Source organism: Hipposideros armiger, unplaced genomic scaffold (genome assembly GCF_001890085.2).
Source record: "Hipposideros armiger isolate ML-2016 unplaced genomic scaffold, ASM189008v1 scaffold_31, whole genome shotgun sequence".
Taxonomy (NCBI): domain Eukaryota; kingdom Metazoa; phylum Chordata; class Mammalia; order Chiroptera; family Hipposideridae; genus Hipposideros; species Hipposideros armiger.
Window position 1 is genome coordinate 4,461,867 of NW_017731381.1, and position 19,428 is coordinate 4,481,294.

The 19,428-nt window shown below is 39.3% G+C and overlaps 1 protein-coding gene across 2 annotated transcripts in view; it reads left to right on the plus strand.

Annotated features, from left to right (window-relative positions):
- Positions 1 to 509: 509 nt before the first annotated feature.
- Positions 510 to 19,428, plus strand: part of STK4 (serine/threonine kinase 4) — a 91,973-nt gene continuing 73,054 nt past the window's right edge. The window contains exons 1-5 of one of the 2 annotated variants that reach the window (XM_019637066.1): positions 510 to 609; positions 5,666 to 5,746; positions 11,765 to 11,893; positions 14,325 to 14,439; positions 17,641 to 17,805. In XM_019637066.1, coding sequence (XP_019492611.1) covers positions 575 to 609; positions 5,666 to 5,746; positions 11,765 to 11,893; positions 14,325 to 14,439; positions 17,641 to 17,805 — 525 coding nt within the window. In that variant the 5' untranslated portion in view covers positions 510 to 574. Of the gene's footprint in view, positions 610 to 5,664; positions 5,747 to 8,890; positions 9,065 to 11,764; positions 11,894 to 14,324; positions 14,440 to 17,640; positions 17,806 to 19,428 lie in introns of those variants that run through there. The other variant, XM_019637068.1, reaches the window with a different exon arrangement.

Genomic DNA, 19,428 nt, shown 5'->3' on the forward strand with positions numbered 1-19,428 from the left:
CTCTTCTCTCCTGGAATTGTTTTCCAAACACTTTTTCTCTTGCCTTATCCTGACTCAATCAACTCAAACATCATCTCATCTGAAAACCTTTCTTGACGACGCCTCCCCTCTTGCACTATGTCCCTCCTCTGCTCCAATTGTTCCCCCGGTTTATCCCTAATTTAGCGCTTATCACTCTGATTGACAGTTTAGTTTTTCTCACAGGCGGTGAGCCAAGCGCTTCTCAAGAAGCCTCAGCATCTTCGTCTGAGAAATGAGGGGCCGGGACCGAGTGTCTTAGGCAAAGAGCGTCGCAACCAGACAACACCGTGGAGTCCCGAGCCTGTCTGGGGACACAGAGTGGGAACCTTTTTGCCTCCACAGTTCCGGGTCCGCGCCCTGGCGCACCACGTGACTCGGGCCCTCACCACGTGATCTAAACCCGGTCCTCGTGGCCCTGCCCAGCTCCCGACGCCTCTCGCCGCTTCCGGTATGGGCGGAAAGCGGAAGTGTGGGAGGGTCTGCTGGGCGGGCTCAGGGAGGTCCCGGGGGAGGATGGATCAGTGAGCGGGTTTGGGCGGCTGCTGGCAGCGCTATGGAGACCGTGCAGCTGAGGAACCCGCCGCGCCGGTGAGGGGCCACTGGCTAAGAGGAAGGGGGTTGGGGAGGGAAAGGTGGGAACTGGCGGAGGGGAGACACCTGTGTGCGAGCCCCTAGAGGGGAAGGACCTGCGGGGCGAGGCGATCCGGCTGATGATGGGGCACCTGCTGAATGGGGGACCTCTGGCGGCTGGTGGTCCGACGGAGGGGAGCACGCGCGGAGGGGGATAAACGTGGGGCTGCTTAGGGAGAGCACTTACTGTGGGGGCACATCCTCCGGGAAGCGGGCATCCCTGAAGGGAGCAGCTGCTGAGGAACGCTGGGACAAGTTAGAGCACCTGCTGAGGGCTGGGGCCCCTGGGGGAAGGCTGTCCTAGGGACTCGCTGAGATAGGGGTAGTGCTGATGAGAACCTGTGACGGGTCTATCTGAGGGATGGATCTGGTCAAGCAGAGAGGAAGGCTGGGTGGACTTTCTAAGGGAGGGAGTCCCACCTGAAGGGTACAGTGGGGGCAGGATCTGCGGAGGGGAAAGAAAAGCTTTGCTCCTAAGGCAGAGAAGGTGTGCCAAGAAAAGGTAAAGGTCTAGCCAGGGAAGAGTTTGTAGAGGATAGATAGCATTTAGGAAGATGTTCTTGATAGTGTTCGCACTCGAGGATGATGGCAGCATCTCTCATTCCTGATGTCCAGTGCCTTCCTAATTTTTTGGACCTCCTGAGCCCTTCAAAACCCGACGTTGAAAGGTAGATAAGGAAATAAGAGTATTTTTAAATGGGCAAATTGAGGCCCAGAGAGTTGAGACCCAGTCCTGTGTGTGCTTCCTTCTTTGCTTTAAGTATGGGTCATTAGATCCCGCCAGACTGGACCCTTTTCAGGCCTCTATTGTTGTGAATGTCAACTCCAGAGCCTACCGCTACCTGGAATTGTTTTAAGTCAAGCTCAGGGAGGTGGCTGAGCCTAGAAAGTCTGAACTCCTGAGTTGGTGGCAGTTGTATCATTGATTTGCTCCGTGGACACTAAGGTCTGTGTCCACATCTGGAGAAAAATAGTTGATATTGGGGGTGGGGGTGGGGGGGAGTCATGCTTCTCGGAGGTGCAGCGTAGTTAGCTTCTGTTTCACAGAGACCTCTGACTTCCTGCAGCAGCTGGAGCAATAAAGTAGGAAGTGTTCGGTGTGTGGGAGTGCAGGGCAATAGAGAGGTGAAGGGAAAGGATTGGCAGCCTGCGCTGCACACTTAGGGGTTTCTTTGAAATGCACAAACGCTGCAGAAGGCAAGTAGCTGTTAGGGATGGACTCACAATTCACCCTACTGTAGCGTGCTGAGACCGAAATAATAATGATTATTCCACTCACACTGCACCGACTGAATGCCAGACACTGTTCTCAGGGCTTTCCATGTCCCCTGTTGAAACATATGGAATTGTTGATATTGACCATTTTTGACCGATAAAAATGGTAATTTCATATGATTCAACTTACGCATTTGATCCTCACAACAATCCTATGAGGCGGTTATCTCTGTATCTATTTTACCGGTAATAAAACTGAAGCACACAAAGTTTAGTGATTTGCTGGAGGTCCCACAGTTAGTAAGTGGCAAAGCTGGGATTTTAATCCCGGCAGTGTGGTTCAGAGTCCATGCTCTTAACTGCATCGCTCTGATGCCTCTCTGAAAAGTACCCCTATTTCACAGGGCCTGTGCATGTTAGCAGAGATTTGCTATAGCACCGTAGTGAGCCAATTATAAATGTACACTGGTTATATTTCTTGCTGAAATAACGTTTATTCTTTCTCCGAGGTTTTGGTTTCATTGAAAAGAGAATTAGGCATCTGAGTTTTGTTTCTACCTTTGCCCTGTGTTGTATGATCTTGGGCAAAAGAGTAGACTTTTTTGCTTTTGACACTCACGCCTTTGCCTTTAAAAAGTGTGTTAAATGTACAAGAGAAGAGCCGTGGCAGGGCCGAATTATTGAATGACTGGTGCTTTTCTGGCCTCATAACGCGTGGACTGCCTACTTTGCAGCAGATTAACTTTATTATCATTTGTATTAGTTTGTTAGGACTGCCATGTCACTTTCACAGACTGGGTGACTTAAACAATAGAAATTTATTTTCTCCCAGTTCTGGAGGCTGGAAGTCTGAGATCAAGGTATCAGCAGGGTTGTTTCTTTTGAGGCCTGTCTCCCTGGTTTGTAGATGGCCGTCTTCACAGGGTCTTCTCTTTGTACCTGTCTGTGCCCACATCTTCTCTTATAAGGACACCAGTCATATTGTATTAGGGCCCATTTTACCTTAATTACTTCTTTAAAGGCCCCATCTCCAAATACAGTCACATTCTGAGGTACTGGGGATTAGGATTTCAACATGTGAATTTGAGGGGATTGGGGAACAACACATTCATTTTTATTATCATTAAAAAAAACTTCATCAATTTATCTTATGTATTTGTCATAACCCATGTCAAATTCTGTGTGCAAAGAGGGATAGATATACATACATAAAATGAACCTTATAAGAATTCTAAGATGGGAGAAAGAAGTTTGTGATGTAGCCAAACCTGTGAGTAACTACTTCATACATACCCTTATTTGTGTTTGGAAAGGTACAGGTGTCTTTTCAGAGATTCAGATGGCGTGTGTTTCCAGCAAGGGATGGCAATCCCAATAGAGGAAATGCTCTTTGTGTTCACGAGTTTGACATTTGTGTGTGACTAAGTGAGTGATGATAGATTCAAGTTTATGGCTTATGTAGGAGGTTGTAATTTTTAAAAGTGAGTTGCCATTAGATAATAGTGGGGCGGAAGGTGTAGAGTGCATTTCTGAGATGCCGGCCATCCACGTGGTCATCTGACTTAGGAGAGGAGCATTGCCGGTATTTGGTCCATGGAGGCTTGTTCATTTATGAGCAAGCCATGAAAGCTACCTAGGACCTGGGGAAGTCCCAGCTCAGAGAGCTGAATCATCAGATTCCAGACGTCAATGGCTGTAGCGCTTCTTCCATGAAGACTCATGGTATAAAATATCATTAAGTCACTTGTTAAAAGATTTTTTTTAGAAACCTTATTTGTTGATAATCCAGGAATACTTTTCAGGGTGTAATTCTGTTTTATTTTGAAAATTCACAAAGATTGCTGATAAAAGTTTATGATTTCCATTATCGTATTTGTTAATCCATTTAGCAAATACTTATTGGCCACCCCTGGATTATCAGGCACCAGAGATATAAAAATCCCTTAAGGCCGGACCAAAAACAAATGAAAAAGCACTTAGATTCTTTTAAAGAAGTATCTGAGCATCCATAAAGTTTGACTTGTCAAAATATTATCAGAGGCTTGCAGCTGTCTTGCTCATGGCAGTGGCAGTTTCCTTTGTTACGCTGTGGTCTCCATGTAATTGAAATAGTGAGTTTTGTTTTTTTGTAAACCACAAAGTCAACACTTGGAAGGAACACATTTAATCTTCCTTTATATAAGCTGTTATATAAAACTTTAATTATACCTGAGGAATGAGGTATTGTCCATTGTTTATATAGTTATAAATTCGGTGCTTCACACACAAAAAAAACCCCCCCAAAAAACCCACCTGATTTATGGGATGTTTTTCTAACTTCTGGATTCATAGAAATTTCACTTCTGAAGTTTAAGAGTAGTTTCACTTCAGTCCTTTTTGTTTTGAAGCTGGGAGTTTTTATGATGTCATTGGAATTTAATTTTTAGGCTCTTTTAATTTTGAGAGGTCAGTGTGTAGTCGTTTTGTTATGTTAATTTTCAAGTGATGGCAGTTATTGACATGGAACAATTCTCCATGTCTCTAGTACATAGTCTTTGATATTTAGAAAACTCTGTAAGATTGCCCTTTTGAGATCCGTGTTTATTAGATATACTTGATATGTTTAGGATTTTGTTTTATTTTTGTCTTCTGGTTTTGCTATTTTCTCTAGAAAGGTACACATTTGTGTGTGTGTGTGTGTGTGTGTGTGTGTGTGTGTGTGTGTGTGTGTGTGTTTTAAATTCAAGGTTGTTTTTTTAATTGGTATTGTTCAGCTAGTTTAAACCTTTTTCTTTACAAAGAAATCTCCAGTGTGACTACTTCCATATTTCACCATTTCCTGAGCACTTTTCTTTGTTGTCCTTTGTAGTTTCAGGAAGCCATTGTCTAGAAGATACATACAAATATTTTTTAGCAAGCTCCTTTAAACCCGTTAATACTTTTCAAAGGTCTCAGAGTTTAAAAAAATATATTGTTAATTTATAACCTCCCATGTTTGTTACAGTTGTCTAGCATAGTCAGACAAATCTGAATTATCTAGATGTTGTAAGCAGCCATATATCTTTGATTTTGGGGACTAGTCAGAGGTACATGGCTGCTTGTGGGAGAGTCTCAGCGATACTATTTGAAACTCCCAGCTGCCTAGCTGTTTTTCACTTTTGATCATGTCTAAGCACATATTTCCCACTTTCTGTTTCTGTGATACCTATAGAATCTCTGTGTTTTGACAAAATTACCAAACCTTGCTAATAGAGAGCAAGGGTCTTCTGTGTCTTCCTTGGCCTCCAGTCTAAGACCATTTTTCCATTCATAGTTAACTTTACATTAAACCTCTTTTCTGAAGAGATAGTTATACCATTTTCATTCATGGAATCTCAAGATTTAAATGGATTTTTAAGGTTACATCTAACGCTTGAATCCACTCTACAGCATTTCGGTCACATGATGATTCACTTTCTGTTTAAATTCTCCAGTGACGGGGATCTAGGGACTTTTTAAGGCAAGGTAAACCATTTTAGAACTACTTTTATTGTTAGAAAATTCTTAACACCTGTTGAACTGAATGAAACTTGCCTCTTGGTAGCTCTCCACCGTCTGGTTCCAATTTTGCGCTTCAGGGCGACCCAGGACACATGTAATATTTCATGGGACAACCCTGCAGCTTCACTTAAAAGTCTCTTAGCTTACCTGTGTTGTTGTTGACTAGGGAAGACTTTGTAGAGAAATTCCTAAGATGCTAATTTTAAAATAAGCAATGTAGTTTGTGTTCTAGTTGCTAGCAAGTAAAATGTATTTTATGTTTATATTTCTTCATTCACAGGCAGCTGAAAAAGTTGGATGAAGATAGTTTAACTAAACAACCAGAAGAAGTGTTTGATGTCTTAGAGAAACTTGGAGAAGGGTGAGTGTACATAACATATAGGTAGACCAGTAGGCCCCGATCTTTTTCATCCCCCGCACCCCCACCCCCTACACGCACTAGAAGGCTATGAACCTTGCTCATGGCAATAATTTACTAGCCTATGGAAAAGACAGAGGAAGGTTGCATGTCGGCATTGCTCTGGATGGGGTGGGAGGTAAATTTACAGCTTGAAATGGTCTTTCTCTCTTCCCCCCAGTCACTATTACAGACAGATTTAGTGATTCCTGGTCTTTTTAATCCCGAGGACATCTATTTTTTTCTCTTGTAGAAACCATGGTTTGCATAATTTTTTTTCTGTTTAACAGACAGCACTAATTATACTTCATTTAAAAACTTATTAGTCATGCTCGCTTCGGCAGCACATACACTAAAAACTTATTAGTCAGATGTTTTTATTTGCAGTTCATAGCTTCTGATTGATACGCAGTAAGTGTGGTTTCAATAAAAAAAATGGGGTGCAGCATTTTAGTTAGTTAGTACAACATTTTGAAATATAGTAAATAAATCAAGGACTATTACTACCTTCATAGATTCTTAAGAGATCCAAAATCCCAGGCTGGTAACAAGTAGACTTCTTGAAACACAGATTTGTGAACGAGTTTATAAAGTATTGATTAAATGATGTTAAGTAATAGCCAGTGGTGGTCACTGACTTTCATAATATAATAAAGTCAGAATTTTTTGTACTTTTACATATCCTTTTAATTTAATCTCTGTGTGTTTATTCTTCTGTAATTATTGAGACATTAAAATATTAGGGACACCCTTTCTCAAGTTTTGTTGTTAATTTTTGAATAGGTAATCAATTCATATTCAGAATTTTAAAAAGCATAAAAGTACATACAATGAAAAAAATCTGCCCCCTACTTTTACCCCTCAGCCACCCAGAAGCAAACAGTGTAGCAGTTTTTTATATATCCTTCAGAGTTAGTTTGCATATATCAGCAAATTGTGTGTGTGTGTGTGTGTGTGTGTGTGTGTATTTTTAATCTCTTGGGAGTACTTCTGGTTCAAGAGAAGACCTGAAATATAACTTCAAAAAATGTCCATTGTCCAGTTACTGGATGCTCTTTAAAATCAGGTCTTACATGTCATTAGATTATTTTGGGGTTTAGTGTTAATTATACCTAATACATATCAATAATAACGTTAAACCCAGTCCTGGATTACATGGAATAGGTTTTTTCATGGATTGCCTCCTTGTGAAAAACATTAGTCATCATCTTTTTGTAAGTTGGAAAAATACTCTTTGGAATCAAGCAAGAAATCCAGCAGAGAAGGGAAATAAAAGATGACACCATCTGTGCTGCTTAAAAACAAGTGCAAGCTGAATCTGAAGACTGCAAGTTGACGTGGCATCATTAAAGGTATGGGAAAACGACAGTCCCTCTACATCTCTTGCCTGCCATTGTCTTGCCTGCTTTAGAATGCAATTCTTGCTGTTTTCCTCTAGGAAATGAGTCTAATGCCCTTAATCTAACAATGTTCACAGGTTACGCTTTGGATAAGATAAAGTGTGGTAGACATAACTGACTATGAAACTTACCTGTTTCTTTTATTTTTTAATAGAAGTGTGTTCAGTAGTAAGGGCATATACTCTGAAGTCAGGCAGACCTGCATTAAAATCCTTGCTCTACTGTTTATTAGTCATAATAAACGATTAAGCTTGAGCAAATTGCTTAATATTTTGAAGCTTCACAAGCCTTAGCTGCAAAATCGGGGTATTAGGATCTCCCTCAAAGTGTTCTGTTGAGTATTACATGAGATAATGGCGGTAAAGTACTTAGTACAGTGCTTGTCACATAGTAAGTGCTCAGTAAGTGGCAACTTTCATTATTTTGTTTTTAACTGTATCAACTGAAGCATTTTTTTCAGACCTTCTCATGTCAAATCAAAGTTAAATCTTAAGTCTTCAGGTTTATTTAGATGTTCTTGAAGGGAGCTCTGTTTGGGGTGATAGGATTTGGGGAATGTGAAAAGAAAACTACAGACTAAATCATATATATATATATGAAGGAACTATATATAGGAAGGAATATAATAGAAGTAAAAATTAAGCTAATTATGATTATTTTTTATTGTGTTTTAGATCTGCGGATATCTTCATCTATGGAAATTTCCCTATAAAGATATTACCAGAGAGAAAACGCTTCAGATCTTTCTTCCCATGTTTTCACCATATTGTGCTTTTAAATGACACCACAAATGCTTGGATTTCTATCATTGTGGCTGAATGAACCTGAACAAGCCTCATTTAGCAAAATCCTGAAGGAAGACCTTAACTGCACTTACTTTCTAAAACATACTGCCATGCCATCCTTAAATGGTTCTGGAAAATGAGTGGACTGTGAGCTCTGGCTAATGGACTGTATTGGATTCTAGAGGCTGCAGTCATTCTGCATTTTCAGGAGATTATATAGATCTATGAAACAGTAGAGCGAAAGCTCCAGACCGGGATGATTGGACAGCACTTGGGAAGCGTTTTGAATTAGAGCCTACTGCCTTTTTCCTTCTATTGTACATCAAGTTTTACACATTGATTCATTTAAGTTTTTATCATAGGATAATAACAAAAACATCTTGCCCGTGGTTTCAGAGCTAGTGAGTGGTAATGTTAAGACTAGCACCTCGTTCATTTGCCCTCAGATACTGTATTATTTCTGTTTTTCTATATTGGTTCTTGCCTTGTATGGCTCGTGGGAAATACCTACTTACTTCCCACTAACTGCTCTCTGCCAGTTAAAATTCATTGAGTCACTTAGTTTTTATTGTAGGGAATCCGGTCTTAAGGGACTTGCCTGTAAGTGAGCATGATTGCTGAAGCCTTCTGAATTCTCTCTAGACCACTGTAAGTGCAGGATGTGGAACCGTGAATCTTAACTGCTCATATGAGCTATCAGTTTTCGTTTCTATCAAGATAGCAGAAGGAGGCATGGAGAGTGTTCTGGTAGAGATTGCTAAGTGAATGCATGCGGAGACCTCTTCTTTCCATTTCAAATACGTAAGAATAATGAATGAAAATTCATTGTTTAAATATAAGGTTGCATAGCCAGTTATGGACCAGGGATAGGAAAGTTACCTATTACAGTAAGATGAAGGTAAAGCATGTCTGTCCCTGTCAAGATTGCAGGTGGGCTTCCTGCATGAACTTGTGGGCTGGGACGAGGCTCCACATCTATGAACCAAAGTTGGAATAAATTTGCCTGATCACTACTAGAAAGTATCATTTGCCTGTGGCCTGGGGAAAAAGGGGAGGTGCTCGTCTGACAATAGGAACCAGGCCTGGACTGCATTCAGGTACAGTATCTTGAGGGGCAAAACCCCCAGACTCCTAATATGAGATCTGGTGTAAATGGTATGCGTACAGCCTAGATGACTGGGCTGAGGGAACCATGAAACCACCATGGCATCATGGAATGCTCATGACAGGGAGCTTTATGTAGAGAAAAATAATCCAAGATTAAAGGAAATCCACTGCCGTGAGATCATCAGCAGACTTGACAAATGGGAGAACCCACACCCAGGAAGTAGAAATAATGGAGCAATATGAAAAGGAATTTAACATTTGTGTTTGTTGATGGTTTTCAAAAGGATAAAAGGAGGCAATAACATCCTTAAAAGAAGAGCACCAGATTATTAAGATGAAGATAGCCCCTTGAAAAATAAAAACTTGAGGAATCTTGACAACGAAAACTAAAATTATTGAAGTCCTAAAAGCCCAATAAATTGGATAAACAGTAAACTTAACAAACTGAAAAGAGAATTTGGAATTGAAAGATAGAAATTAGACCGATCACAAAATACAGGACTGAAATACAGTGTTGGGAACCAGGAAGACAGCATGGATTGAGGAGGCTCAATTCAGTTCCAATGGGAATTCTAGAAGGAGATAAAGAGATAATGCTGAGGATTTTCCAGACTTGAAGAAAGACATGTGCCTTCACATTGAAGAAGTTTATGAAGTACCAAATAAATCGATTCCAAGTTAAATTATAGTAAAAGTATAGAACATTAAGGATAAAGTGGAAACCTTAAAAGCTACACAAAGGGAGATTACCTATGAAAAATGATAACCTGATGATAGCTTATTTCTGAGCAACAATAGAAGTTGGAAAACTGCAGTAAAAATGCTGAGGGAAAGCTCTTGTCAGAAGAATTCTATATCCAGCAAAACTCATTCCGGATGAAAATGAAATAAAGACATTTTCACACATATGGGAATTAATGCATCACGAATAACTTTGGACGAAAGAGACAATACCCAACTAACAGTGGCTAACCAATAAGGGCATTTAATAACTAAGTAATAATCAGTGTGGGGTGAGAGATTCTAGAATGATTACTTGGCTTAATGATGGTTTAGCATTTGTGTAATTCTCAGAGTCTCAAGATGACTGCATTAGTTTCAAGGATCATGACTCACATGACAGTAACCAAAGCAGGAAAGGAAGTGGCAGGTAAAAATGGGCCTTCTTGTATACTTCTCTCTCTTATCTGAGAAGAAAGTCTTTCCCAGAAATCCTTCAGCAGAGTTCCCCTCAAATTTCATTGACTAGAACAGCTTACAGCTAGTTCAGTCACTGGCAGACGGCAATTGGATAGGATTACTGTGGCTGGCATAGGTCCCCCATGCTTTATACTCTGGGACCAAGTGTTCACCACACTAACAAATCAGAGGGTTATCTTAGCCAGGAAGAAGGGACAGTGGTTGGGTCTTCCACACATGCTCAGCGGTTGCCTTTCTCTGGCAAGAAAAATGTTTTCTGAAACATTTAAGGATCATCATACTAGTTTTGCCAATATAAAGAATTCTGATGCAGTGCACATTTTTCATGTGCTCGGCATAGACTTTTCAAAAAAGTTTTGTTATTTTCACATTGAAATGATCCTTGAGCATCATTTTGGCAGCTAGAGCACTCAGCTCTTTGCTACATTAAGTGGCACTGTTATTTTGATCTTTTCTCACCAAGACAGTATGAAGACACAGGTGAGTTTGGAAAACATGAAGGACAGTTTATTCATTAGTATTGCACTGACAGCCGTCCAGGATTTCAATGAAGACATAATCTGTGTAAGATGATAATATCTCATTTGACCCATCACAGTTGTCTTGTAAGGTAGTTTGTATTGTTGTCGTTTCACAGATGAGAAAATTGAGGCACAGCAGGGTTCATAATGTGTGTAAATGATTGCTAGTCTGCAGTCGTGGCAGGGCTCAAATCCTAGGTCTTTAGATTCTAAATCTAATACTCTTTCAGCCCCGAAATTCAGTGGATACATATGCTTTTTATTTATTTTGATAATAAACTCTTAAGGGAAGATGAAGTAAAAGGCAAAAAGAATTCGTATGTGCTCTGTTCACTTGATACTAGCATTTACAGGGGCTTAGATTTTTAATTTGCTTCCATAATATGTTAGGTATTAGTGTGAGTATAGGAGCAAGGACTGGAAGACCTTTTGGTACTAGAGTAAATGCAAGAAAACAAACACCTCCACTTTTGTGCCCCAGTATAGATGTAGAGAGAGCACAGGCTTTGTACACACCTGGATTCAAATCCTGGACTGACCACTCATTTATTATGTGACCCTTGCCCCAGTCATGTGACCTCTCTGAGGCTTTTCACATTTACCTGTGAAATAAGGAATAATGACCCCTTCATTGTCTTTTGTAAGGATGAACTGAAATGATGCACAGTTTCTGGCAGGCATCAGGCGTGCCATGCACGGTAGCTACTATAATAATGATTTTTATTTCACACTAACACATTCAGTAAAATTTAAATGTGACGTTTTTAAGATGCCATTTTATGGTGGTTCTCTGAAGGACAGTTTTTCTTCCGAAGTGCTTTAGCTATCTCAGTTTTGCAAGTGTAGCTAAGTATATATGTATGAGGCACTTAGGGATATCAGTCAGAACTGGGAGTTGCTTGTGTTTTACCACATTTTATCTCTTGGCTTGCTTTGACTTTATAAATGTTCTCTTCTTCCCAATTATAGGTCCTATGGCAGCGTATACAAAGCTATTCATAAGGAGACCGGTCAGATTGTGGCTATTAAGCAAGTTCCTGTGGAATCCGACCTGCAGGAGATAATCAAAGAAATCTCCATAATGCAGCAATGCGACAGGTAAAGGCATGTGGTGTGCCTTTGGGGAGAATATGGGTTTGAATTTGCTGTGATTATTAAGAGTTGGACGCCTCGAGTTGCATTTACTTAGATATTTCACACAAGGGAGACTAGTGGAATCACTCAGCATATTCTTTTCAGAAAAAGTGGATGATGAAAAAGTTTGTGTTTTAGTAGCTAAACTTTTACGGTTTCTATTTCTGTATAGTTTTTTGTTTTGTTTTGTTTTTAGTAAGCCCTTATCAAAACTAGGAAGAAGAGGCAGAAGATGGTGCTGGCTTTTTTTTTTTTTTTTTTTTTAATGATCTCTTACTTCCTATTGAGAAAACGTTTCTACAGAGACAGCTAAGAAGAGATAATTCAAATGCTTTTAGCTTTGGACACCTTAGACTATCCGATAGATCTGTAAAAAGAGAATAGTTATTATATATTACTGTTCGTTCACATTTTAAAGAAATTATTCAAGCTAAGAGTAGTTAAGTATTTTATTTTTGAGGAACTAAGATTTGTCAAGTGCTGTAGCAGGAAGTCAGACCAAGAGGCGACCGCAGAAAAGCACGTGGTTTGCTCTGAAGTTCCGTGACAACATGGGTGGCCCCTGTGATGGAGCAGGCTTCCCCATTACCGTTTAGATTTGAGAAAAACAAACTTAGACAGCACCAGCTATGGGGAGTTGAAAGGAGAATGAGAAAATCCACCACTTGAAGCTGCATTCATTCTTCTGAAGCTCTTTTGGTCAGCAGATCCATTTAGTACCTCCCATTGGTAAAGCTTCAACATTAGGGCAGGTGGGGCTACCTACCAGGACATGTACCCAGGAGCCCTGGGGTCTCACACACTGAATGCAGTCACATTTTTCTCCCTCCCTCTGTTTGGTTCTCTATAAGTTGGTGGTTACTCTCAGTGAGGTAAAACTCCTGTATTTCTTGATTGGCTTGACCAGAGTAATAAGGTAGCACTGTTTCTTTTTCCTCTTTCATAAGATACATTATGGAAGCTCTTTCAGTTGGCAAATTGAGACTTTGCCACTTTTGAGAGACTACTCAGGAGCTGTGTTCCAAACAGGACTAAACTGTCTGTAATTAAAGAAGAAGAATTTTGGAGAGTCTACTCTGTGCTAAATACTATAAACAATACAAAGAAATACAGGGCCGAGTTCTGGTCCTCTGGGAGTTTATTGAACTAATTGGGCAGGCCAGGAAAATCTTGCTGACAATAGAAGATGTACAAAACATATTCCTATAGGAAGTACCTGACAGTAATAGCCTCGGAGAGGCCATTAATATTACAGGAATTTAGGGATGGGAGAGGAAGTGTGGTGATACCTACCTTAAAAGACTTATTCAGGGCCAGCCGAGTGGCTCAGTTGGTTAAGAGCTCGCTCAAGAGTTTGAGCTCTGAGCGACAGCAGTTCGAGTCCCAGCCCGAGCTGAGCAGCCGCTGAGCTACCAACAGGTAGCAGGATAGCTCAGCTAAAAAAAAAAAAAAAAAAAAAAAAAAGACTTATTCATCCATATTTCTTCACTAATATTCATTTTATGTGGGTATTTTTTTTTTCCTGCTGTCCTTGTCATTGGCGTGTTTTCCAAGGATGAAGGGGCTTGAAATTCTGAGAGTTAATGAAGCCCAGTTGGTTTTAGCATCTGAAGTTATGCAACATTATTTAGCCCAGATAACAATCTAGCCAGTGAAAGCTGGTAGCTCTCAGGATGGCAGATTATGTCATTTCAATGCGATGTTTGACTTTTCTCTGTTTAGTTATCTCTCTTCAGGCTCGAGACACCCTAGTTTTTTCTTTGTAATAGACTGTAGTGTTTTCGTTTTTGTTTTCTTATTTCAAAGTACATGTGATTTCTTGGGAAAATGCAAATAACAAGAAGAAAATAAAATGTTTCCATTGGAGAAATAATCATTGTTAAATATTATACTACTTGGTGTACATATCCTTCCATATCTCTTTTTGGAGTTGACTAGTATGTTACATGCACGTGTGTGTGTAAACAGGGTATCTTGCTACCAAGTATTCTGTAATGTTTTCCATGGGTTCATGTTTTTTTCATTACATGGATAGATCATTATTTCTTAACTCCCTAATGTTGGACATTTAGATGGTATCTAAACTTTCACTTTTATAAACAGCACTCTGATCGTAACTTTCTTTTTAAATATCTGTAATTCTTTGGATGAATTGTACACTTAGAAATGCTGGGTTAAAGCACCCACACATTTTTTCCCCCACTTTTGTTATTTACTGCCCTCCCTCCAGAAAAGCGGTGCTAGTTTACATTTTTATCAGGTGGTGTCCATTGTAGCCATAAATATGAATAATTGATCTTTTGAGTAGAGAAATTAATTTTGATGTAGTTAACAGTGTGAATTAATAGAGGTGTCTGAAGGCTGTCCCACTAATTAGTATTCTCTCGCTCTCTAGCCCTCATGTAGTCAAATATTATGGCAGTTATTTTAAGAACACAGACTTGTGGATCGTTATGGAATACTGTGGGGCTGGTTCAGTGTCTGATATCATTCGGTTACGAAATAAAACGGTAAGTGTACCTTCTAGAATAATGCCGCTGAGCTGGTCTCTTATGCCATCTTCTTCGCTGTGCCTGTTTTCACGTGCACTCTCCTACTACCATACGTAGAGAGATGACTGTCAAATTACCACCTTCCCATGGTTCTTTTACCTCTTTGCTTCTTGATGTCTCTTAAATGTGACAGTTTGACACCAACCTAAGCCAGTGATACTTACATACTTTGTTTATTTCTTACTGGGGAAAAAAAATGACCGTCCAATCTTGGCTAAGCAATGAATTTGAAGTGTTTAAATTTAGATTTGGTTTTCTTTTTCTACCCACAGTGTTCACAGATTAACTTCTTCTACATCTTATTAATCAGGGAATCCTCTCTGTGAAAGGTTATTAGCTGTTACTGTGATTGCGTGGTAGTCACTAGTCACGTATAGTTATTGAGTACTTGAAATGTGGCTTGTCTGAATTGAGATGTGCTGTAAGTATAAAATACACACCAGATTTTGAAGAATTATTACAAAAGCAGAATGTAAAAAAACATCTTAAATGTTTTACGTTGAACCCATGTTGGAATGATGATATTTTGGATAAATGTGGTTAAGAAAAATAGATTATGAAAAGTAATTTTTTTTCTTTTTTAAATGTGGCTACTAGAAAATTAGAAGTTATATTTGTGACTCACATATGTTTCTTTTGGGCAGTGCTACCATAGTGATTAGCTCAGCTGTTTAGAATAAGGAGTCAGCTCAAGAGCACAAGCTCTGAGCAACAGTGTCACTAGTTCGATTCGCGGCCCGAACTGAGCTGCTGCTGAGTTGCCAACAGGTGGCAGGATGGCTCATCTAGAAAAAAAAATAATAATAATAATAAAAATTTAAAAAGTAATAGAATAAGGACTCAGTAAGCCAGTCTTTGGCCACATAAGTTACCCCAAACTCTAGCTCGCTACCCTGCCAAAGGTGTTTGCTTAGACTTTAGTAAAAGCTCTATCATGTATTAGCTCTGTGACCTTTGCACAAATTACTTCATTTGTGCTACAGCTTCATTACCTATAAAATGGTGATGATAATAATAGTACCTACCTCATATGATTGTTATAAGGATTAAATGAGATTACAGAGATAGTGCCTAGTATTGATTAAATGCTTAGTAAATGTTAGCTTTTTTTTTTTTTTTTTTAGATTTTTTTTTTGGGGAATTGGGGGAAGGGGAACAAACAAGTTGCTGTCCTTTTGTTCTTCAGTCTAGTTGTGCAGGACGTTGCTTCACTGGCCCAAGCTGGCACCATCATTGCGCTCTTCCCGGGCGAGGCACCCGGGCCGGCTTCTGGACGGCCGCTCACGGTGGCTGCTGGCCACACAAGGTAGCCCATGGCAACCCACTGCAGCAGGGACTGCAGCCTACGCCATCGCTGGTGACTCATGGCAGCCCAGCTCCAGGTTGAGCTGTTGTTCAGCATCTTAGCTGTAGAGGGCAGTGTCACTCGCCCTCATATGTGGGATCCGAAACTGGGCCCTCTGGCGTCCCAAGCCAGTTCTTAACCGATGCGCCACTCGGCCGGCCCAATGTTAGCTATTTTTAATGTTATTAGCATAGTGCCTGGCTCATGATAGACGCTTATTAAGTCTTTGTTGATAGATTGATAGTGTAGTAGTTATTAAACCATGTGTATTCTTACATGCCTTTTATCATTTGATTTTCATGACACTCTTGAAAAAAAGTAAAATTCCTATTTTACAGATTGAGAAACTGAGACTAAGAGAGAGAAGTTCGATAACTCGCTTAAGTCACACAGCTAGACGATAGAGCCAAGATAAATTAATACTCCCATTTTATGAGAAAAGCTAGGTCTTTCTCTTCCCAAATCCCATATTTTTTGCACCATTTCTAAATGTCAGTTGTTTGTCATAAGGGGAACTGAGTGAGAATTTGTTGGTCGATTGAGTTTGTTTAGGACTGGGACTGATCAGGCAGTCTCTGTCAATCTCCAGCTTTCTTTTATTTGTTCATCGTCATTCAGCAGATTTTGACTTTTTTTCAGGACCTTACTGTGTGTCAGGTGGCTTGCTTGGTGCTTGGGATACAACCGTAAACAGATGAAAGACATTTTTTAATTCAGCATATGTTTCCAATAGGAAGACATTACATAAACAGGTATACAAATAATGTATACTAGATCAGATGGTGATAATGCTGCATCGACCAATAAGGTAGGATAAAGAGGTAGAGAATGATCTAGGAATGGAGGAAGCTAGGGAAGGCCCCTCTGATTTTCTGAGGAGGTGAAATTTGGGCAGGGACCGTGACGTTAGGGAACAAGTCATAGAGAAATCTGGATGAAGGGCATTGTAGAGAATAGCAGGTGAAAAGGGCCCAATGTGGGAGTGTGCTTAGAATGTTTGAGGAACATCAAGGAAGCCTACACAGCAAGATAAAAAGTGGTAGAAGGTGAAGGTAGCTGGGAACTAGGTCTCATAAGACCTTAGTGAGGACTGGCTTTAATTTTGAGTGATTTAGGAAGCCACTGGGGGCTTGAACAGATCTGGTTTACATTGTAAAAGGTTCCTTATGGCTTCCAGGTGGAAAATACATTGTAGAGGGTCAAAGGCAGAAGCAATGAGACCAGTTAGGAAATTACTAGAATAGTTCAGGCGGAACATGACTATGGCTTGGATTAGGGTGGTTACAGACGATGTGTTTGAATGTATTTTGAAGACAGAGAAAAACCAAGGATGACCTCAAGGTTTTTGACCACAGCAACTAGAAGAATGAAATTGCCTTTTACTGAGAGAGAGATTGGGAAGAGTAGAGCAGGTTTGGTGGGTGGTAAGGAGAAGGAGTAAGGTTGTGGTAGAAATAAAGAATTTGAGTTTGACATGTTATGCTTATGATGCTTGGCAGGTATTCATTGGAAGTGGGTAGGCAGATAAATGAACCTGATGTTTGGGGAGAGATCTAGGTTGGAAAGAAAACTTTGGGAGCGGTCTGTGTAGTGATGGTATAAGCTGTCAAATGCTGTTTCCAGGTTGAATAAGGTCTTATATTTATTGGGTTGTCGGAAAAGTCATGACGCATTTTTTCTATGTTTTTCATTGCAAAAATGCGTCATGAATTTTCCGACAACCCAATATGTTCTAGGAAAGGAGTTTGGATCTAATTTTATTCGAATGTGCTGATGTAAATTGATAGGATTTTAACTTCTCTTTCTTTTTTCAGTTAACAGAAGATGAAATAGCTACAATATTACAATCCACGCTGAAGGGACTGGAATACCTTCATTTTATGAGAAAAATACACCGAGATATCAAGGCAGGAAATATTTTGCTAAACACAGAAGGACATGCAAAACTTGCAGATTTTGGGGTAGCCGGTCAACTAACAGTAAGTAAAAATGTTACTTGAGCTGATAACTGTCAGCTCTGTCCTAGAAGGAATTCCTTTTATGTGTTTATTTTTAAGCTATAATACTTGATTTAATTGTATTAGTAACAACAACAACAAAAATTATAGAATGTACCAAAGAGCTAGTAAGTTATTTTAGATCCTTTCCTGGGGTTCGGGTCCCATAGTTTAAGTTTGTTTAATTTTGATAAAAATAAAATTTAAAACAAATGATAGAGTAGAAATTTAGGTTCTATTGGGCTGCATCATCATATTTATAAAAGGAAGAAACATTAAATCCAAACTACCTTCCTTGAATAAGACATAGCCTCTTCTCATTCGACCCCCAGGTAGCCGCTGGCAGTTACTTTACTGAAAACACTGCCCTCATTTGCTTCCAGGATAAAGTCTCTCGATTCTCCTCCTGCCTCACTAGTGCATGGCAATGAAAAAAACCATGTTTTAAAACAGGAAGTCTAGAATTATCTGATTGTGTTAAGTACATCAGTATATATGAAATATATATCGTAAAATAAAAACAGTTCTGGACAGGCATGTACTAAAATTTGCAACAAAATTTGAGATCAAACAGTTTTCTTGGGTGGTAGAATATGTGTATTTTGTTTGTTTCTTTAGAGCTGGTATTTTGTACAGTTTTTTTCTTTTTTCTTTTAAATCTACCTGGAACATGTTGGTCTGTCTCTGTACTTAATCTTCTCCATTGATCTAGCTGGGTTAGTATCTATTCATTATTCGTAATTTTCAAAAAATTTCTGGTTACCCAAATATTCATTTCTAGTTAGAATCCTTGAAATCATCCTTGAAAACAATGTTGACTACCACCATTTGAAAATACCCCTGCAAATTTCATGTTTCAGAGCAAAGGAAATGACTAAGCAGTAAGTTAGTTCCTGTGTTAATTTTTTACATAGGACTGACAAAGTGAGATCGATTGAAAAATATTACCTGTCATTTGTTCCTGACCAGCATAACCGAACTTAAGCCACTGGCATTTCAGAAGGAACATGGGTGATGGTGATGGGAAGTCCTATTGCATATTTAGTTCTGTTTAAAATCCTTCTTTTTCTAAAATACAGGAACTTGGGGAAGGTTGTCTTTCGTTAGGGCTATACCACTCTGGGGAAGTCCGCAATCCCATGGGTACTATATCCATAGATTCTTCTTTAAGTACCAAACTAAGACTTTATAATATGTATATATTATATAAAAATATATGTATATGTTATTTAAAACTATATATGTACATACATGTAAACACTATAATTTTTCTTTAAAAATTTCCTGATTGCACATGTAATCTATGCACATATAAACCATCAGTGTTTATGGGATAGAAAACTAAGAAGTCTTTAGTGAGTCCAACTTCTAGATATAACTGTTAATAGTTTGGTGTATATTACTTGAGATTTTTTTTTTTTGCTATCCATATAACAATTTTTATTATTATTGATGTTTCATTTTTTTTCTTTTACAAAAACAAGGATATATTACAAATAATTTTGCAACCTAATTTTTTTTCCTTCACGATATATCTTACACCATTTTCCATGCCAGAAAAATGTTATCTCTCTCTCTCTTTTGTTTCTAATGTGGTATTTTACT